The sequence below is a fragment of the Ictalurus punctatus genome, chromosome 2 (assembly GCF_001660625.3).
Source record: "Ictalurus punctatus breed USDA103 chromosome 2, Coco_2.0, whole genome shotgun sequence".
NCBI classification, from domain to species: Eukaryota; Metazoa; Chordata; class Actinopteri; order Siluriformes; family Ictaluridae; genus Ictalurus; species Ictalurus punctatus.
In genome coordinates, this window is record NC_030417.2 from 23,468,218 (window position 1) to 23,483,275 (window position 15,058).

The 15,058-nt window shown below is 38.5% G+C and overlaps 1 protein-coding gene across 2 annotated transcripts in view; it reads left to right on the plus strand.

Moving 5' to 3' along the window:
• prkcab (protein kinase C, alpha, b) overlaps positions 1 to 15,058 on the plus strand; it is a 165,450-nt gene that overhangs the window by 48,014 nt on the left and 102,378 nt on the right. For both annotated transcript variants that reach the window (XM_017459435.3, XM_017459440.3), the window contains exon 3: positions 10,941 to 11,023. In XM_017459435.3, the coding sequence (XP_017314924.1) occupies positions 10,941 to 11,023 (83 nt within the window). The remainder of the gene's footprint in view (positions 1 to 10,940; positions 11,024 to 15,058) is intronic.

Below are 15,058 nucleotides of genomic sequence, written 5' to 3' on the forward strand. Positions count from 1 at the left end.
AAGTGTAGCGGACCAACCGAGAAGTAGACGTGAACGAACATCCACTGACGAAGGCACTGCCGACGTGCTGCATGCAAACATAGTCCCCCTACGTATAGAGACTTTTGGGACACCCTGCATTTAAACACCATAAACACTGTATGTGTGTATCTCCCCTGTGTGATCGACTGTCCTATCTGACTTACTTGTCTTCTTGCATCTACTCTTACTTTTTGGCCTGTGGAACATTCTGCAACAAGGTCAAAGCAAAGCCTGTCTTCTCACACTGAATTGTTTATCACTTTAGAGGCAGACTATCTATAGGGCCAGCTCTAATTGCAGAGGTGCACTTGCTTTGGGCCTGTAACATGCCAGTCTATCTCCATGGCAGCGGGAGTAGAAAGAGGGATAAAGTGACAGCGTGGCCAGTAAGCTACACCCTGGTTCAGTTTTGCTCTCTCTTTGTCGTGAGCTAAAGCGGGATCCTCCAAGAGTCCCATGAAAGTTTGACGAGAATTTGACACAGAAGGACTTATTGTTTTCTGCTTGTCAGAATAAAAAGGCAGGGTCATCAATCAACACAGTGCTGTAATATGGCCAGTGGTGTGTGTGTGTGTGTGTTTGCCCACGTGCTCATATGTACATCTGCATGTCGGTGTGTGTGTCTGGAATTGTTTCTGGTAGAGAGTAACCCAAGCTTTATTGCTTGTGCGTCAGAGATATTTTTCTCAAGCCTGTCACTACTGACAGAGGATCTCTCTCTCTCTTGCTCTCGCTCTCTCTTTCCTATTGTTTCTTTCTCTCTGTGTGTCTCTCTCGCTCTAATTATCATTTAATTAATATGCCTTAATGCAAATTACATCATCCACCACTGTTGGCATTTGTCAATTGTGTGTGTGTGTGTGCGTGTGTGGCCCACTGTTTTTGTGCACTGAGGCAGTTGTGTTCAAAGTGAGGCTAAAGGTTTCCAGTCATGCTAGATTAGCCATGGCTAATCACTGCTTCAAAGGCTCTGAGCGCATGTGAGGGAACGGCCGGGATGTAAATACTTGTTAGACTCTTGCTTAGGGCCCTGTAAGCTGCTCTTTATCGACTATCTTTGCGAGTTGTGCTCCAGCATCGGAAACAAAGCCCACGGTAATTAATCCTAACAGCTCTGGCACTCCCCGACCTGCCATGTGTTATTCGAGCCAGCACATTATAGGCTCTGAGCACTAAATCCATCATTAATGAGAAGCCTTCATGGTGGTAAACATGTCATTAGCGGAGAACGGCTGGCTGCCTTGGTCTTCATCATTCAATTTAGTAACAGAAAAGGCCACTCGACCATAAATGACACAAAATGGATATGCGTGGCTCATGCACGTTCATGTGTGTTTGTGTGTGACTGTGAGCAAAAGTATCTGCACATTTGCTTTCTGTGGACTGTTTGGAAAAACCGGGTCCAAATCCAGTGCCGTGATGAAAATGTAGACAAAAGTAGTAATCACAGGCAAATCCGTAATTGTAATAAAGATAGTATAGCCAGGCAGATTGAAGTTGTAAATATACTGTAAGTGGGACATTTGAAGCCTAGGAAACTATGAGGTGAGGGATCTAGACTTAATGATCACAGTGCTAGCCCATGCAAAACCTCATCAACAACATAAACAATTGAGTATTCCGTTCCCTCCAGAATTATTGGCACATTTCATCATCCAAAAAAAACAAAACATTTAATTCATTCATTTTCAGTAACCACATCATCCTGTTCAGGGCAGTGGTGGATCCAGAACCTATCCCATGAACATATAAAATAAATGAAATACTTCATATCCAGTGGCTGTGAGATCATTCATTCATTCATTTTCAATAACCATCACTCTCCTATTACTTTCCTAATTTCAGTGATTGATTTTTTTTTTTCTTTTCTCCACCCCACTTCTAAAAGCATTGTGTGTCATATGACGAAATACAGCATGAATTTCATATGCAGTCCGTACAGGATTTCGCTCAGATATTTAGTGATTGCCAAAAATGCTTGATTTTTGCTGTGGCTTTTTGCAAAATTTATGATGCAACTTCCTAACATTTCTTATGCTTGTTTTTGCGGAAAACTATTTGAATTGGCGAAATTTGCAATTGCACGAAATTGGTTTGCACAGTCGTTTGCAGTGATGTTTGTTGGTAAATGGGACCTTTTAGCTGTACTCATGTTCGACATACGTGAATCATAGAGGGCTTTGGCTGAATGCAGGTTGTGATGATGTCATATGATGCGTCTTGGCCCAAATCTGCTTGATTTTGCGTTAATGTTTGTGATTGCAAAATCCTGAATTTATTGTCATATGTTACATTTTTGGGGTTTGATATTATTTACATTTTTCCTACTTATTATATTAATTGGCAGCAGTCTGGCAAGCTCTTTGAAGCATTATCATTCTACCCAAATATTACATGTTGCAAGTAAGGCCGTTCACATTGTTATACTAAATGTTCATATGGAACTATGCTATTCTATGTCATCATTTCCATATGGGTACATGACAGCACTTCTTTTTTCTTCTTCTTCATTTTTACATACGTACTGAGAAAATCTGACCAACATAGCAATAGAAATAATCTAAATAATCAGAACCAGCCATGGAACAAAAGTTCAATGCAGTTAATACTATGCATATGCTAGAGCATGGGTGCCTAGGAAAGACCAGATAACTGACATCTACTGGAGTGTGACTTTTTTTTCTGGCTTCATTTTATTTATTTATTTTTTGCTTCTGTTCACACTTCAGCGACTTATCAAACACTCAAACATACCAGAGGCCAAGTGGGTCACTGTCTTACAGTAACACCTGTGAATCATGTTGAAATGTGAGCTTCAGTCTTAAACATTTGGAACACCACACAAGACGAATAGAGTAAGGGAGAGAGAGAGAGAGAGAGAGAGACACAGAGAGAGAGAGAGAGAGAGAGAGAGAGAGGGACAGAGAGAGGGACAGAGAGAGAGAGAGAGGGTGGATCAGGGTGTCTATCCACTGACAGGTTTATTCACAGTTTGAGTTGATGACAGGAGAAGAGAAAGGATTAAGCAGTACATCTGCACTCCCTCTCCCTCTTACACACACACACACACACACACACACACACACACACACACACACACACACACACACACACACACACAATCCTTCAGCTTCTTCTAACACTGATCGCCTGAGTTTATGTTCTTCAGTGTTAAAGCACTGGTTTTATGTTCCGCAAAATTCCAGTCCAGGTTTCACATCCATGTGGGAGCACTATAGTGCATTAGGGACAGTGGTAGCACAGTGGTTAAGACATTGGGCTACTGCTCAGAAGATTGTGATTTTAAACCCCAGCACTGCCAAGCTGCCTCTGTTGGGCCCTTGAGCAAGGCCCTTAATCAAGTTTATCTGGATATGGGCTTCTGCCAAATGCCGCAAATGTAAATGTAGAATAAGGGACACAGTGCTCTTAAAATGGCTGACTGTGTCTCATGTTTGGCCACCTAACCAGTGATTGAAGATATTCTACGAAGCATTTTAGTACGGCTACTCTTACCATTCGCTACACTAGCGATGCCTAACTCTACATGTCCTTCTTTGAAGAGGACATGTCTGCTTTAATTCAGCAGGTCCAGATGAATTCTCACTTTTCTCAATCTCTCAATTTCTCTGACTCCACTTCTTTCTTCGTTTAGGTCCTCCAGGTACATTGGGGTAACAATACATGGCCAGCTGTTGTGGAACACTCCTCAGCCAGGCGCTTCTTATCGTTTGGCTCAACCATAGCAAGTCATCGCTGACTAAACCACCAGCTTGTATTGTTAAAAAAATGACTGCAGATGATGCATTAACCCAGGGTTTTCCCTAAGTGTTCAGAGGACTTTGGTGCTGTCCGGGTTGCGGGGGGAAGGGGGGGGGTAGACGAGAGCTCCATCCAGAGGTGGGGCATCCGAACGGATCAGGCAGGTCTGGAGAGCAGAAAGGATCAGGATCTCTAGTATCTCCAGTAGATGTAGACCGTGTTTTCAAAAATGCCCTGAGCTTCTATTGGGATGCTCTTTTTTATGTGAATAAATGCGTTGACCAGCGGTTATCATCATGTAAAAAATTACATATCTGACTGAATATCTATGTAACCTGAATATCTATGTAAGTTATCTCGGTTAGCAATTACTTTAGTTGTAAAATATTCTACATTAATTGTATAATTTCTCTATCTGCTATTGCTGTTGTTAACATCCAGAAGAATTATTCCTTGACAAAAAAAAGTTTATACTGCATTTTGTTTTTTGTTGAGGCTTACATAATCAATGGCTTTCAACTTGCTTATCCGAGTCGATGGCTGTAACTACCATCCCGAGTTGACGGTACAGAGAAATATCCAATCAGCTGTTTGATTAGCTATCAACAGATCTCACTGTCATACACCAATCATACACATGTCCGTCCAAACATTGATTGTTGATTGGCAGATCATTCCTGTTACTAGCTTAGCTTTCTGTTTGAGATCAAGCCACATCTCTGTTTTTTTTTTTGTCAGCGCATAGAACTCTGTTGTTTTTAGAGTCATTCTGCCTTTTTACGTTTATTCGGCTTAAGACGCTCCACAAAAACACTTAGGCGTTGTGCTTAAGCCTTTCTATGGTAGGGATTGTGCGTTAACCTAAATGAGCACACATTACATCCTTCATAATCTTACTCCACTCCACCGGTTTAATATAGCTTACAGAGTAACCAAATAAAGGTTAGTAACGGAATGAGTTGCTGATTTGTTCACCCTGCAGATTCCTTCACAAGCTTTGAGAAACATCTGAACGCTCAGCCTTTATGAGAGCAAGTGGACATTACTAGACCTTGGAGTCACTTGATTTGGTTCTCATAAATTTAGCTCTATATACTGTATGAGGTCGTTCCCTGTGGCATGCTAAATGTGACAAATGTGAATAATGATAATACAAGAGATAATGGAAATGTATCAAATAATGGATATTATTTCAATTTAAGTGTAACCATTACCCACACATATTTTCTGATCAGCTTACACATAAATTTTCCGCTTATAATAACCAGCCTATTTTACTTACCTGTTTTTCCAACTGTAAAATCGGCCACTTTATATTCACACACTGTATACTCGCCTAGTCTCTTATATGCTAATAGGATTTTCGCCATCACCTGCAGTTATTATGCACTTGGTTTTGGTCAGTTGGGAGAAATTTAGCTTCTACTTGTATGCTTGTTTTGGATAAAAAAAAAAACAACAACAACAAATGCTAAAGAAATTAATGTAAATGTGTGTTGTTCCAGACCACATATTAAATTTATCAGGCACTGCTAGCTTCTGGGGATGTCTGTCTCTGGCTTTTCTTTTTACCAGCAGCAAAACATTCTAATACCCTGAAGTTCCATGAAGAAGAATAAATTATATTCGGTCATTATGTTTGGTTATTTCTCATGAATTCACTTTGCTGTTATATAGAACCTACAGACTAAATGAGAAAGAGAATAAAAAGTATGATTAGTTTGGGAATGTAACAAGGCTTCTGGTTGTTATTGACATTGCCTGTGACATAATCATTTGTATTCACTTTAGATGAGTTTAGGTTTTTTTGGATGTAAAAAGAAAGAAAGAAAGAAAGAAAGAAACAGCCTTGGGGTATTTTTTCTTCTTTAAGAGAACAAACTTCATTAGAATTCCCTTAGCAGGAGCTGTTACATCATCAGTATAACGTAATCAAAATAAAAGCTGTTTGGCTAACTCAAAATAAGATTGAGCACAAATATGTTTCAAATACATCTAGATTTTGGCCAGTGTGAATTCTTTATATAATATAAAGATCCGATAAAAGACGACTACTATACTACTACTACTAAGCCTACTATAGCTATGTTTCCATCCACATATTTTTATGTGATATCCCAAAATGCATGCTGGATGGAAACACCAGATGCGAATAAAATCTCCAAAATGCGCATAAAAGACGTATGCACTCACTTGAAATCACATTTACCAAATAAATTCCTCGATGTACGTCAAAAAAAGTCATGTGAATTTGCCTTAACGAATCATGTGATTGGATAACTGGCGGATGTGATTGGATATTCAGTTCATGTGGCCAACGTATACAGTGCAATGGCAATGCATAACCGTACTAACCAACACACCGATCTCGTTGTACAGCATCTCAAATGTTTATTTGTCTTAAATGCCTGAGCCAAAGCCTGTCATCGAAATGATTATAAATAATTACCTCCCAGAACTGTCTCACACCCTTCCCAAAGATCAGGCATCCGGCTCTGATTGTAAGATAACATGAGGTTAGTGATAACCATTCGTCTGCATGCTCTGAAGCACAAGTCATTTATTATATTTGGGAAAAAAAAGGCATACTGACTTCCCTGAGTGCAACAACTTTCAAAACTTCCAAAACTTTTACATTTAAATTGGATGGAAACATGGCTTATGGTGTATACAAGATGGCAAGCTTAATAGAAATCAATGGGTTGATTTAATTGAGGTCAGACTGGCCCAATAATAAACATCTCTGGTTAGTTGGTGCTTATTAGGATGGTCCTACCCTGAATGCTCAAAATATGTACAATGATGACCAAGCTAACCAGATTCCCAGAAGAATAGAAAAGCCACGTCTAGCAGCAGATGTGGTGGATTTGCAAGCTCTTGTTCAGTCTAGACTTGAGAACTCGCTTCCAAAATAATCTTCCAATCTAATTCCAATGTCTCCTGCGCATTCACACTGAAAACAAAGCCCTCTGTGTGTGGTCTGTGGCGACAGAGTTCAAGTTTATGTGTAGGAGACAGAGGGTTCGTTCAGACATGCTGGCATGTGTTATTGATTGGGAGTAATGATTGGTCAGTCTGCATTAAATGTGATTCAATATTCAGAGAGGTTGCTGAAAAACATACGGAAAGGTCAAGCTGTAATATTTTAACACACACTGGGAGGCTTGTTCTCACACCCCTCTAATCACATACACACTTTTATTCAGTCGCTTCAATCAAATGGAAGAGAAAGCCTTCATTTACCTATAGGAATATAAATTGCTGAATTCATGCATTGCTCTCCAAGGTCCAATTGAAACATATTCTGTCATTTCAGGCCTTTATATTTGGCAAAATAATATTTGCTGATACAAGGTTGATCATTAATGTCAATTAAACGCATCAGTTATGCTCTTATCGCCCAGTTACCCACATCCTGTTTGATATGTGGGTATCTCACTTATTACAGTGGAACTGTATGCTGTTAATTGAATGTTCTCTCTCTCTCTCTCTCTCTCTCTCTCTCTCTCTCTCTCTCTCTCTGTGTGTGTGTGTGTGTGTGTGTGGTTTGCATCTTGTGGTATGGCCTCTATATTGCTGCACGAACGGTGGATTGTGATACCTTCACCCCTGCCCTGTGAAGGTTGTTGGTGATTTCACTGACTGTTGCTTTTGGGTTTTTCTTCATAGCTCTCACAGTGTTTCTGTCATCAACTGCTGTTGTTTTCCTTGGCTGACCTGTTTGATGTCTGGTTGTTAATACACCAGCGGTTTCTTTCTTATACAGGACAGTGCCCAATTATTGTGCAATGGCTCTGATAGATTTTCCCTCTTTTCTCAGCTTCAAAATGGCTTGCTTTCTACCCATTGATGGTTCTCTGGTCTTCATGTTGTGTGTCCTTTTTTTAACAACAAATGCAGTTTTCACAGACGTACAGCAAGAGGGCAACAAGAAACACCCGTCAGCCACGTGTTCCAATATTTTTGAGCACTTGAAAAACGGGTGGATTCAAACAACAGTTGCTCTATTAATATCAAGAAATGAAAGCTGCTCTATCGTCTCATATTCATCTTTTAACCTTAAAACCAAATGTAATCAGTGTATTCAGTGTAAAAAAAAAAAAAAGAATCGGCCATACCGTTCTAATACTGCTGGAGGGTACTGTAGAAACTTTACATCATAGTACGCTGCTATGAGTTACCACTCTTATTTTGCTTAATAAAAATAGCAGAAAAGGAAAATGACATGAATCTAGCTGATGATGACAGTTGTGTTTTGAACTCTTTGATATGAACTGACCTACTGGAAGCCCCACCCACTTCCCCGTTTCACATTAGTAATGTCTCGACTCGGTTTTCTTGCTTAAAAAAATATGGCACCCTCGCTTTCTGTCATGGTAAAGCATTTGAGTTTATTAATGCGAAATAAAATCTATCAATGTGTGTTTGACTTCGCTAACATTACACACACACACACACACACACACACACACACACACACACACACACACACACACATATATATATATATATATATATGTATGTATGTATGTATGTATGTATGTATGTATATCAGTTACAATTTTTTGGGCAGAAAGAGATTAAAAAAAAGAGCCTGCAATTAAGCATCAAATCTGACATCATAATTTTAACCGATTATCATAAGAAACTCTGTGAACCTTCAAACAGTGCGGCCAACCCTGTTAGAAACTGGAGTGTGTGTTTATACAGGTGTGTACGGTAGCCACCAGGTGCTTAGGGAAAATGTTGTCACTTGTTTGTTTGAGTTACTAGTACACTAGTACACTACTAGTTACACTAGTAAAGATTACATGTACACTTTCTTATTAATTACTGCACATAAAAAGAAAGTAAGCATTTCTACTGTCTGTGTGTAAATCTTTCTAGTGTCTATATTTGAAATAAAACAGAATTTTTTCCCCTCCCAAGTGCCTGATGGTTACTAGGGTTTATTCCTTAACATATGTTTATCTGAACCCATGTCTTTTAAATTTCTGGGCAAGATCACCCATCTGCTTAACATAAGAAAAGGATGTGCTGTTTATGGTATCTGTGGTATTCCAATATTAGATTGGAACACATTTATGTGGCTGAATTTCATTCCTATGAGGTTCAGTCTGACAAACAGTGCACTATGAAGCTGAGTGCACTATGTAGGTAGCACAACAGTATTGTATCTACCCTATGTAGTTAGTGTAAATGGTGAATAGGAAGCCATTTGGTATTTGGACTATAGCTGGGTTAAAGATGTCAGATAAAATTGAAGGCTCATTATTCAGTTTGTAAAGGAATTTGACAGCCCCTTTCTCTAGTGTTTATGTATTTATTTGTTTTTTAAAAAACCTATATATTTGTATGCCTATACTGTAGCTTTGTAAAAGGTCAAAAATCTGGAGCTGTCTAGTTGATCACTTGATTACCTTGATAACATATCAGTGAAATGATAAGCATTTCATGATATGATGATCATCAGATGATAAGCAGATCATCAGGTAAATAAACAGACTGTTAGCATTGCCAAACTAGTCAACAATGATCTAATTGTTTGCACACTGCAAAAAACAACAACAACAACATCTTAATCAGTGCAGATACCTTCAGTATAGTCAGATTTATCTAGTATTTCTTTTTACAAGATTACAATCAATCAAATATATGATTATTAAACCCATTTCAAGCCATTTGTATGCATTTCAAGCTTGAAATAGTTTTGTTCTATTGGCAGGTCATTTTTCTCATTTTAAGCATTCATTTCCAGAAAGAAGCAAAATTACATGCCCACAGAATAAGAAAATTACAAATTCGTAATGATTAATAATATCCAGAAATAGGTTTAATGATCTTATATTTGGTTTATTGTAATGATTTAATAAGAATTTCTAGATGGATTTGACTATATTCAAGATATTTTCACTTGCTAAGATGACTGTTTTTTTTGCAGTGAAACTTCAACATCAACATCAACATCCAATGTTAAACAGTTGCTCTAATAATTGCTAGAAAAGTGAATTTACGTACTGTATCTACTGTTTTTGGTCTAAATGTGGTCTGTGTGTGTGTGTGTGTGTGTGGGTATGTGTGTGAGAGAGAGAGAGAGAGAGAGAGAGAGAGAGAAAGAAAGAGAGATGCCCTACCTCTGGATGGAGCTCTCATCAACTGGAGGCTACAGTCTGGCGATTGCTTAGGATGGTACTGCTTGAAGTATTATGGAAATGGTTTTGGACCTCAATTCCACATGGACATTCTCGCTGTGGTTGCTGGGACTACCGTTGCTGCTATGGCCTTAGGACTGCAATTACCACATACAATTTTGCACTCAGGTCTCCTTTAGTGAACAGTGGACTAGTTCCACAAACAGGCTTCATATAAAAACCATAATGAACTTCCCTTTACTTTCACACTATCCATTGTTACCCAGATGAAGATGGGTTCTTCATGGGGAAGTGGTAGCTCAGTGGTTAAGATGTTGGACTTCTGCTTAGAAGGTTGTGAGTTCAAATACCACCACCACTGCCAAGCTGCCACTGTTGGGCCCTTGATCCTCAATTGCTCAGTTGTATAAATGAGATAATTGTAAGTTGCTCTGGATAAGGGCTTCTGCCAAATGCTGTAGTGTAGTGTAGTGTAATGTAATGGGTTCCTTTCTAAGTCTGGTTCCTCTGAAGGTTTCTTCCTCATATCATATTACCTCGCCACCGGCCTGCTCAATAGGGATATATTCACACACTTAAAATCTGTGTCCTGTGTTTATACGTTTCCGTAAAGCTGTTTACCATTAAACCATTGTTAAAAGTGCTATACAAATAAAAAAATAAAATAAAGAGAGCGAGCAAGCATCTTGCAGTTGCAGCAGTCAACATATGAGATGACAGAACTATCTCTGGAGCTGTCATTAGCTACACTTCTGCAGAACCAGAACTTCCCTGAATCTAATTTATCTTTCCTTTTCCATTCTACTGAAGCATCTGGATGTGGATGTTTATGAGCGAGAGATGAAATACAACCAGTTTCTGTCATGCAGGGAAGTGTATGATGCACAGAGGGATGAATCGCCACCTAATATTACAGACTGAATTTTCTTGTGCAAGGTTCAATATGAGCCAGTATGTTATAAAACTCCTATATAATGCTTTCTTTTCTTTCTTTTTTTTCTCCAGTGTGCTGTTTTGTGGTGCACAAAAGGTGCCATGAGTTCGTCTCATTCTCCTGTCCAGGGGCTGACAAGGGGCCAGACACAGATGTAAGTAAAAGTTGCAGAGTCTTCCAACTGTCCATGGTTTTATATTGAGCACATCAACTGAATGATCCAAGGCAATCAGTATTAGTGTGTATTCTCCCCCTCTGATTCATGCTTGAGAGGTTTAGAGTTACTTGCTCAAATAACACAAATGAATGACTCATGACATTTGGCTTAATAAACGCTTCAGAAGGGCTCTTGAGTGGCTCTTGAGTCCAAGAAAGCATGTTCATCATTGTCTCTGGGTTGGAAGCATGACATTCCGCTCTAGTACACCACTAGGGCTGGGCGATATGACAAAAATATCATCGATACTTGAGAACATTTCTACAATACACAATGCATATCATGATATAAAATTTAGCTAACAAACTGTCTGCAAAACAGTAAAATAACCAAAAAAACTATACTTTTCTTCAGTATCGTCTTCATCATGCCTACAAAGACGAAGAAGTTTAAGTTTAAGATTAAGTTAAATTACATCGAATCAACGGCTTCCATTCAGTACCATTTAATTTGCAAAGATTAAAAATGTAAAAAATACATAATCATACCAACGATATCTCAGAATAGTGTATCACGCAATCATTTATCACGATATAGATATTATATCGATATATAATACGCCCAGCCGTAATGAGCACTAGCGTGAAAATATCAGAAATAAAAAATTATTCATGTCAGAAGAATGTTGGAAGAAGCATGTTAGCCTTTACCCCATACCCCGAAGTCAAACATGCACCCAAGAGTGTAACAATCAGTTGATTGTGATTATTCATGACTGATACATTTATGTATCTATATTTAAAATACCCAGTGACCCCAATGGATAAGACCTTGGAGTGCTGATCAGAATGTTATGAGTTCAAATCCCAGAAAAATATTAATTCCATATTCACAAAACTGTTTAACATAAGACAACTGTCTAGAACTTGGAAACAACTGCTTAGGCTAAGTTACTTGGTTTTGCTATTTCACTACATTACTTGATTATACCTGCTGTCAGAGCTGAAAAAAGATCGTATATTCACGTTTGGGGAAACAGGGTTTTCCAGTTGATTACAGTGGCAAAAGGTGGTCTGTTGTGAAATTTATGTAGTGTTAGACCCTTAATGTGCATTGAACTATGCTGTTAAACTAGGCAGAGCTGAATCATTTACTATTAACCTTGTTTGACCATGTTTAACTAATGGAAACAGCATAAAGATTATACATTATCGAGAGAGTGGTATTGCAGTCATTCATAGTATCAAATATCAAGTCATTGCCTTATAGATTGAAATTGTTTCATATGATGGTGAGGACTGCTTTATAGCCTTCCTCAACACTGGAAGCTGAGTTCACACTGTTTACACTGAAATGCTGTTGTGTGTATATTTGCATTTGTGTAAATACGTTTGGTTCCTGAGTTAACACGTTCCTAGCTTCCAGTTGATTACTCGTGTATGAATACAAACAAACACACACGTTAAGTCTCTGCTTGTTAGCTTTCATACAGGCGTTATGCTGCAACCCATTGTACTCGGAAGTCGATTTCCCAGAATTCTGATCTAAACGCTTTCCAGAGCTTCGGCTCAGAAAAGCATGGATGCCCAGAGCAAGGTCATATCTGTATGGGTAGTCTCTGAATTTGAGAAACATAAAGACGATTAGTAGATAGGAAGCGCCATATAAGCTCAGTCAACTTATTTGCACATCTTTGCTTGTAAAGAATTATGTCACAATGGTCTTATCATGTCAGTCAAATTGAGCTGAAATCGATAGAATTCCATTGCAAATCTAACCTGGCAAAGCTTTTCACAACACAAAAAGCTACATATCAAGTCAAATAAAGTTTTATCAAGTAGAACATGATGCAAAGGAGAAACTGTTTACCATTTGCTGTGCACTGCCATATGTTATGAAGTCGGTGTGTTTATATCAGTGAACTTGGGCAAGATGGATGTTGCCCAAGTTCCCGACTTGGAATTCCGAGTTGAATGAGCACGCCATTGCACTTTTCTGTGTCGGATATCAGGATTTTCTTAGTTCCGACTACAATGGATTGCAAAGGACTGCCTCATTCTTGATGTGTGGTTAGCCATATCAAATCAATTAATGGTTGGGTTGGTGCAGAATTATGTTGTTTGGTGTGTGGTTGGTGCAGAATTATATTGTTTGGTGTATGGTTGGTTAGGATTTATTACTTGGAATGTGATGCTAGAAAAAAAAAAATTATAGACCAGCACAAGCACTAATCAGCATAAGCTATCTTGGAGCCGCATGAAAGTCATATTTTTCACTGTTTTCTTGTTCTCTGCATCTATTTTTTTTTCTCATATATCCTTGTCTCTTTGAGAGGAAGTCTCTCTCTCTCTCTCTCTCTCTCTCTCTCTCTCTGTCTCTCTCTCTCCTTGCAGATGATTACTCTTTCTAAACCCCGCCATATGTTTTTGTGGCTCAGTATGGCAGTGTTTGATTCACTGCAGTGTCATGGTGTCATCACCTTGAAACTCTTCACACCTCAAGACTCAAACCACATGACTCCACTCTTTTCAACCTTGCCTGGCAACATATTGTCTAATTGAAATGCAGTAAACCAAATTTTATATCTTTAAGAATCTCATATGTTTGCCATTTACATTGATAAACAGCTTCCTATGCCGAATAGAAACGTATTTCAACGTGGTCACTCTGTCTCTTCTCTCCTATTTTGCAATAACATTTAATGTAATGAGACTGGAGTCTAAATTATACACATGGATTATTTGTGTTATAACCACTTCACAGAGTAATGAATTTGTATGAGAAGGGTTTTATTATTCCATCAACATTTAATAATTTTAACATTTTCTCTAGGCAGTGTTGGAAAGAGTACAGAACACACTGACTTGAAGTAGAAGTACTGCTCTTACTTAAAAAGAAAATTAGTGGTCAAGAAAATTACTCAAGTAAAAGTGAATGAGTCATCTGGTGAAATGCTACTTTGTACTAAACAAATTGCTGTTTTATATGTCCACAATTGTGCTAGTCAAATTTTTCAGACATTAAAGAGTTGATTAGATCCAAAAATAGTGCCTGAACTGTAGACTTTCAGCCGGAAAATGCTTTATTTTGATTGGGTCTTGAAATTGAATTATCTGAAATCGTTTTTTTTTTTTTCATTGGATTTCAGACTTCAAGAGTTACATGCATGACTATTTTTTTTTTTGTCTGTAACAGTGATCAATAATAAAAGTAGTGAATTTGAATATCCATCCATCCATCTATCCATCTATTCTGTACCACTTATCCTACACAGGGTCTCAGGGAGCCTGGAACCTATCTAAGGGGACTTGGGACATCAGACAGGGGACACTCTGGGTGGGGTGGCACCCCATCACAGGGCACAATCGTGCATACACTCACACATACACTATGGACAATTTAGAGATGCCAATTACTCTACAACGCATGTCTTTGAACTGGGGAGGAATCCGGAGTACACGGAGGAAACCTCTGAAGCACAGGATGAACATGTAAACTCTACACACACAGGGTGAAGGCAGGACTCAAACCCCCAGCACTGGAGGTGCGAGGCAAATGTGCCAACCACTAAGCCACTGTGCCCCCGAAGTTGAATATTTTATTAAAAAAAAAAAAAAACTCAAGTAAAAGTCAAATTATACTCATCAACCTACTGTTACATTGAACCATGTACTCAATTACACGTAGTTTGTTCCTTTATACCCCTGGATCTAGAATTAGCCTAAATTTTAAGTATTAAGATAAAGAAAGCATAAAGCTGATCTTCTGTTGTTCCTCTCATCTTTCATCTTTCTTTTTCTTTAGTCTTTTGGCAACAGGACTCTGTTGCCATTTCTCTTATGAAAATTCTTTCTTGTTTTGTATGGTTTTTATTTTTTAATCGTGACGATGCTAATTTTATATCTAACCATACTAACATGGTTGTGCAATGTTGCTTTTCAGAAAAGTGTTTTGTGATATGATTGGACACAACAGGCCTACTGTTTAGGTTTCAGCCCAAAAACCTCAACATTTGCATTCTATCCGTACCCC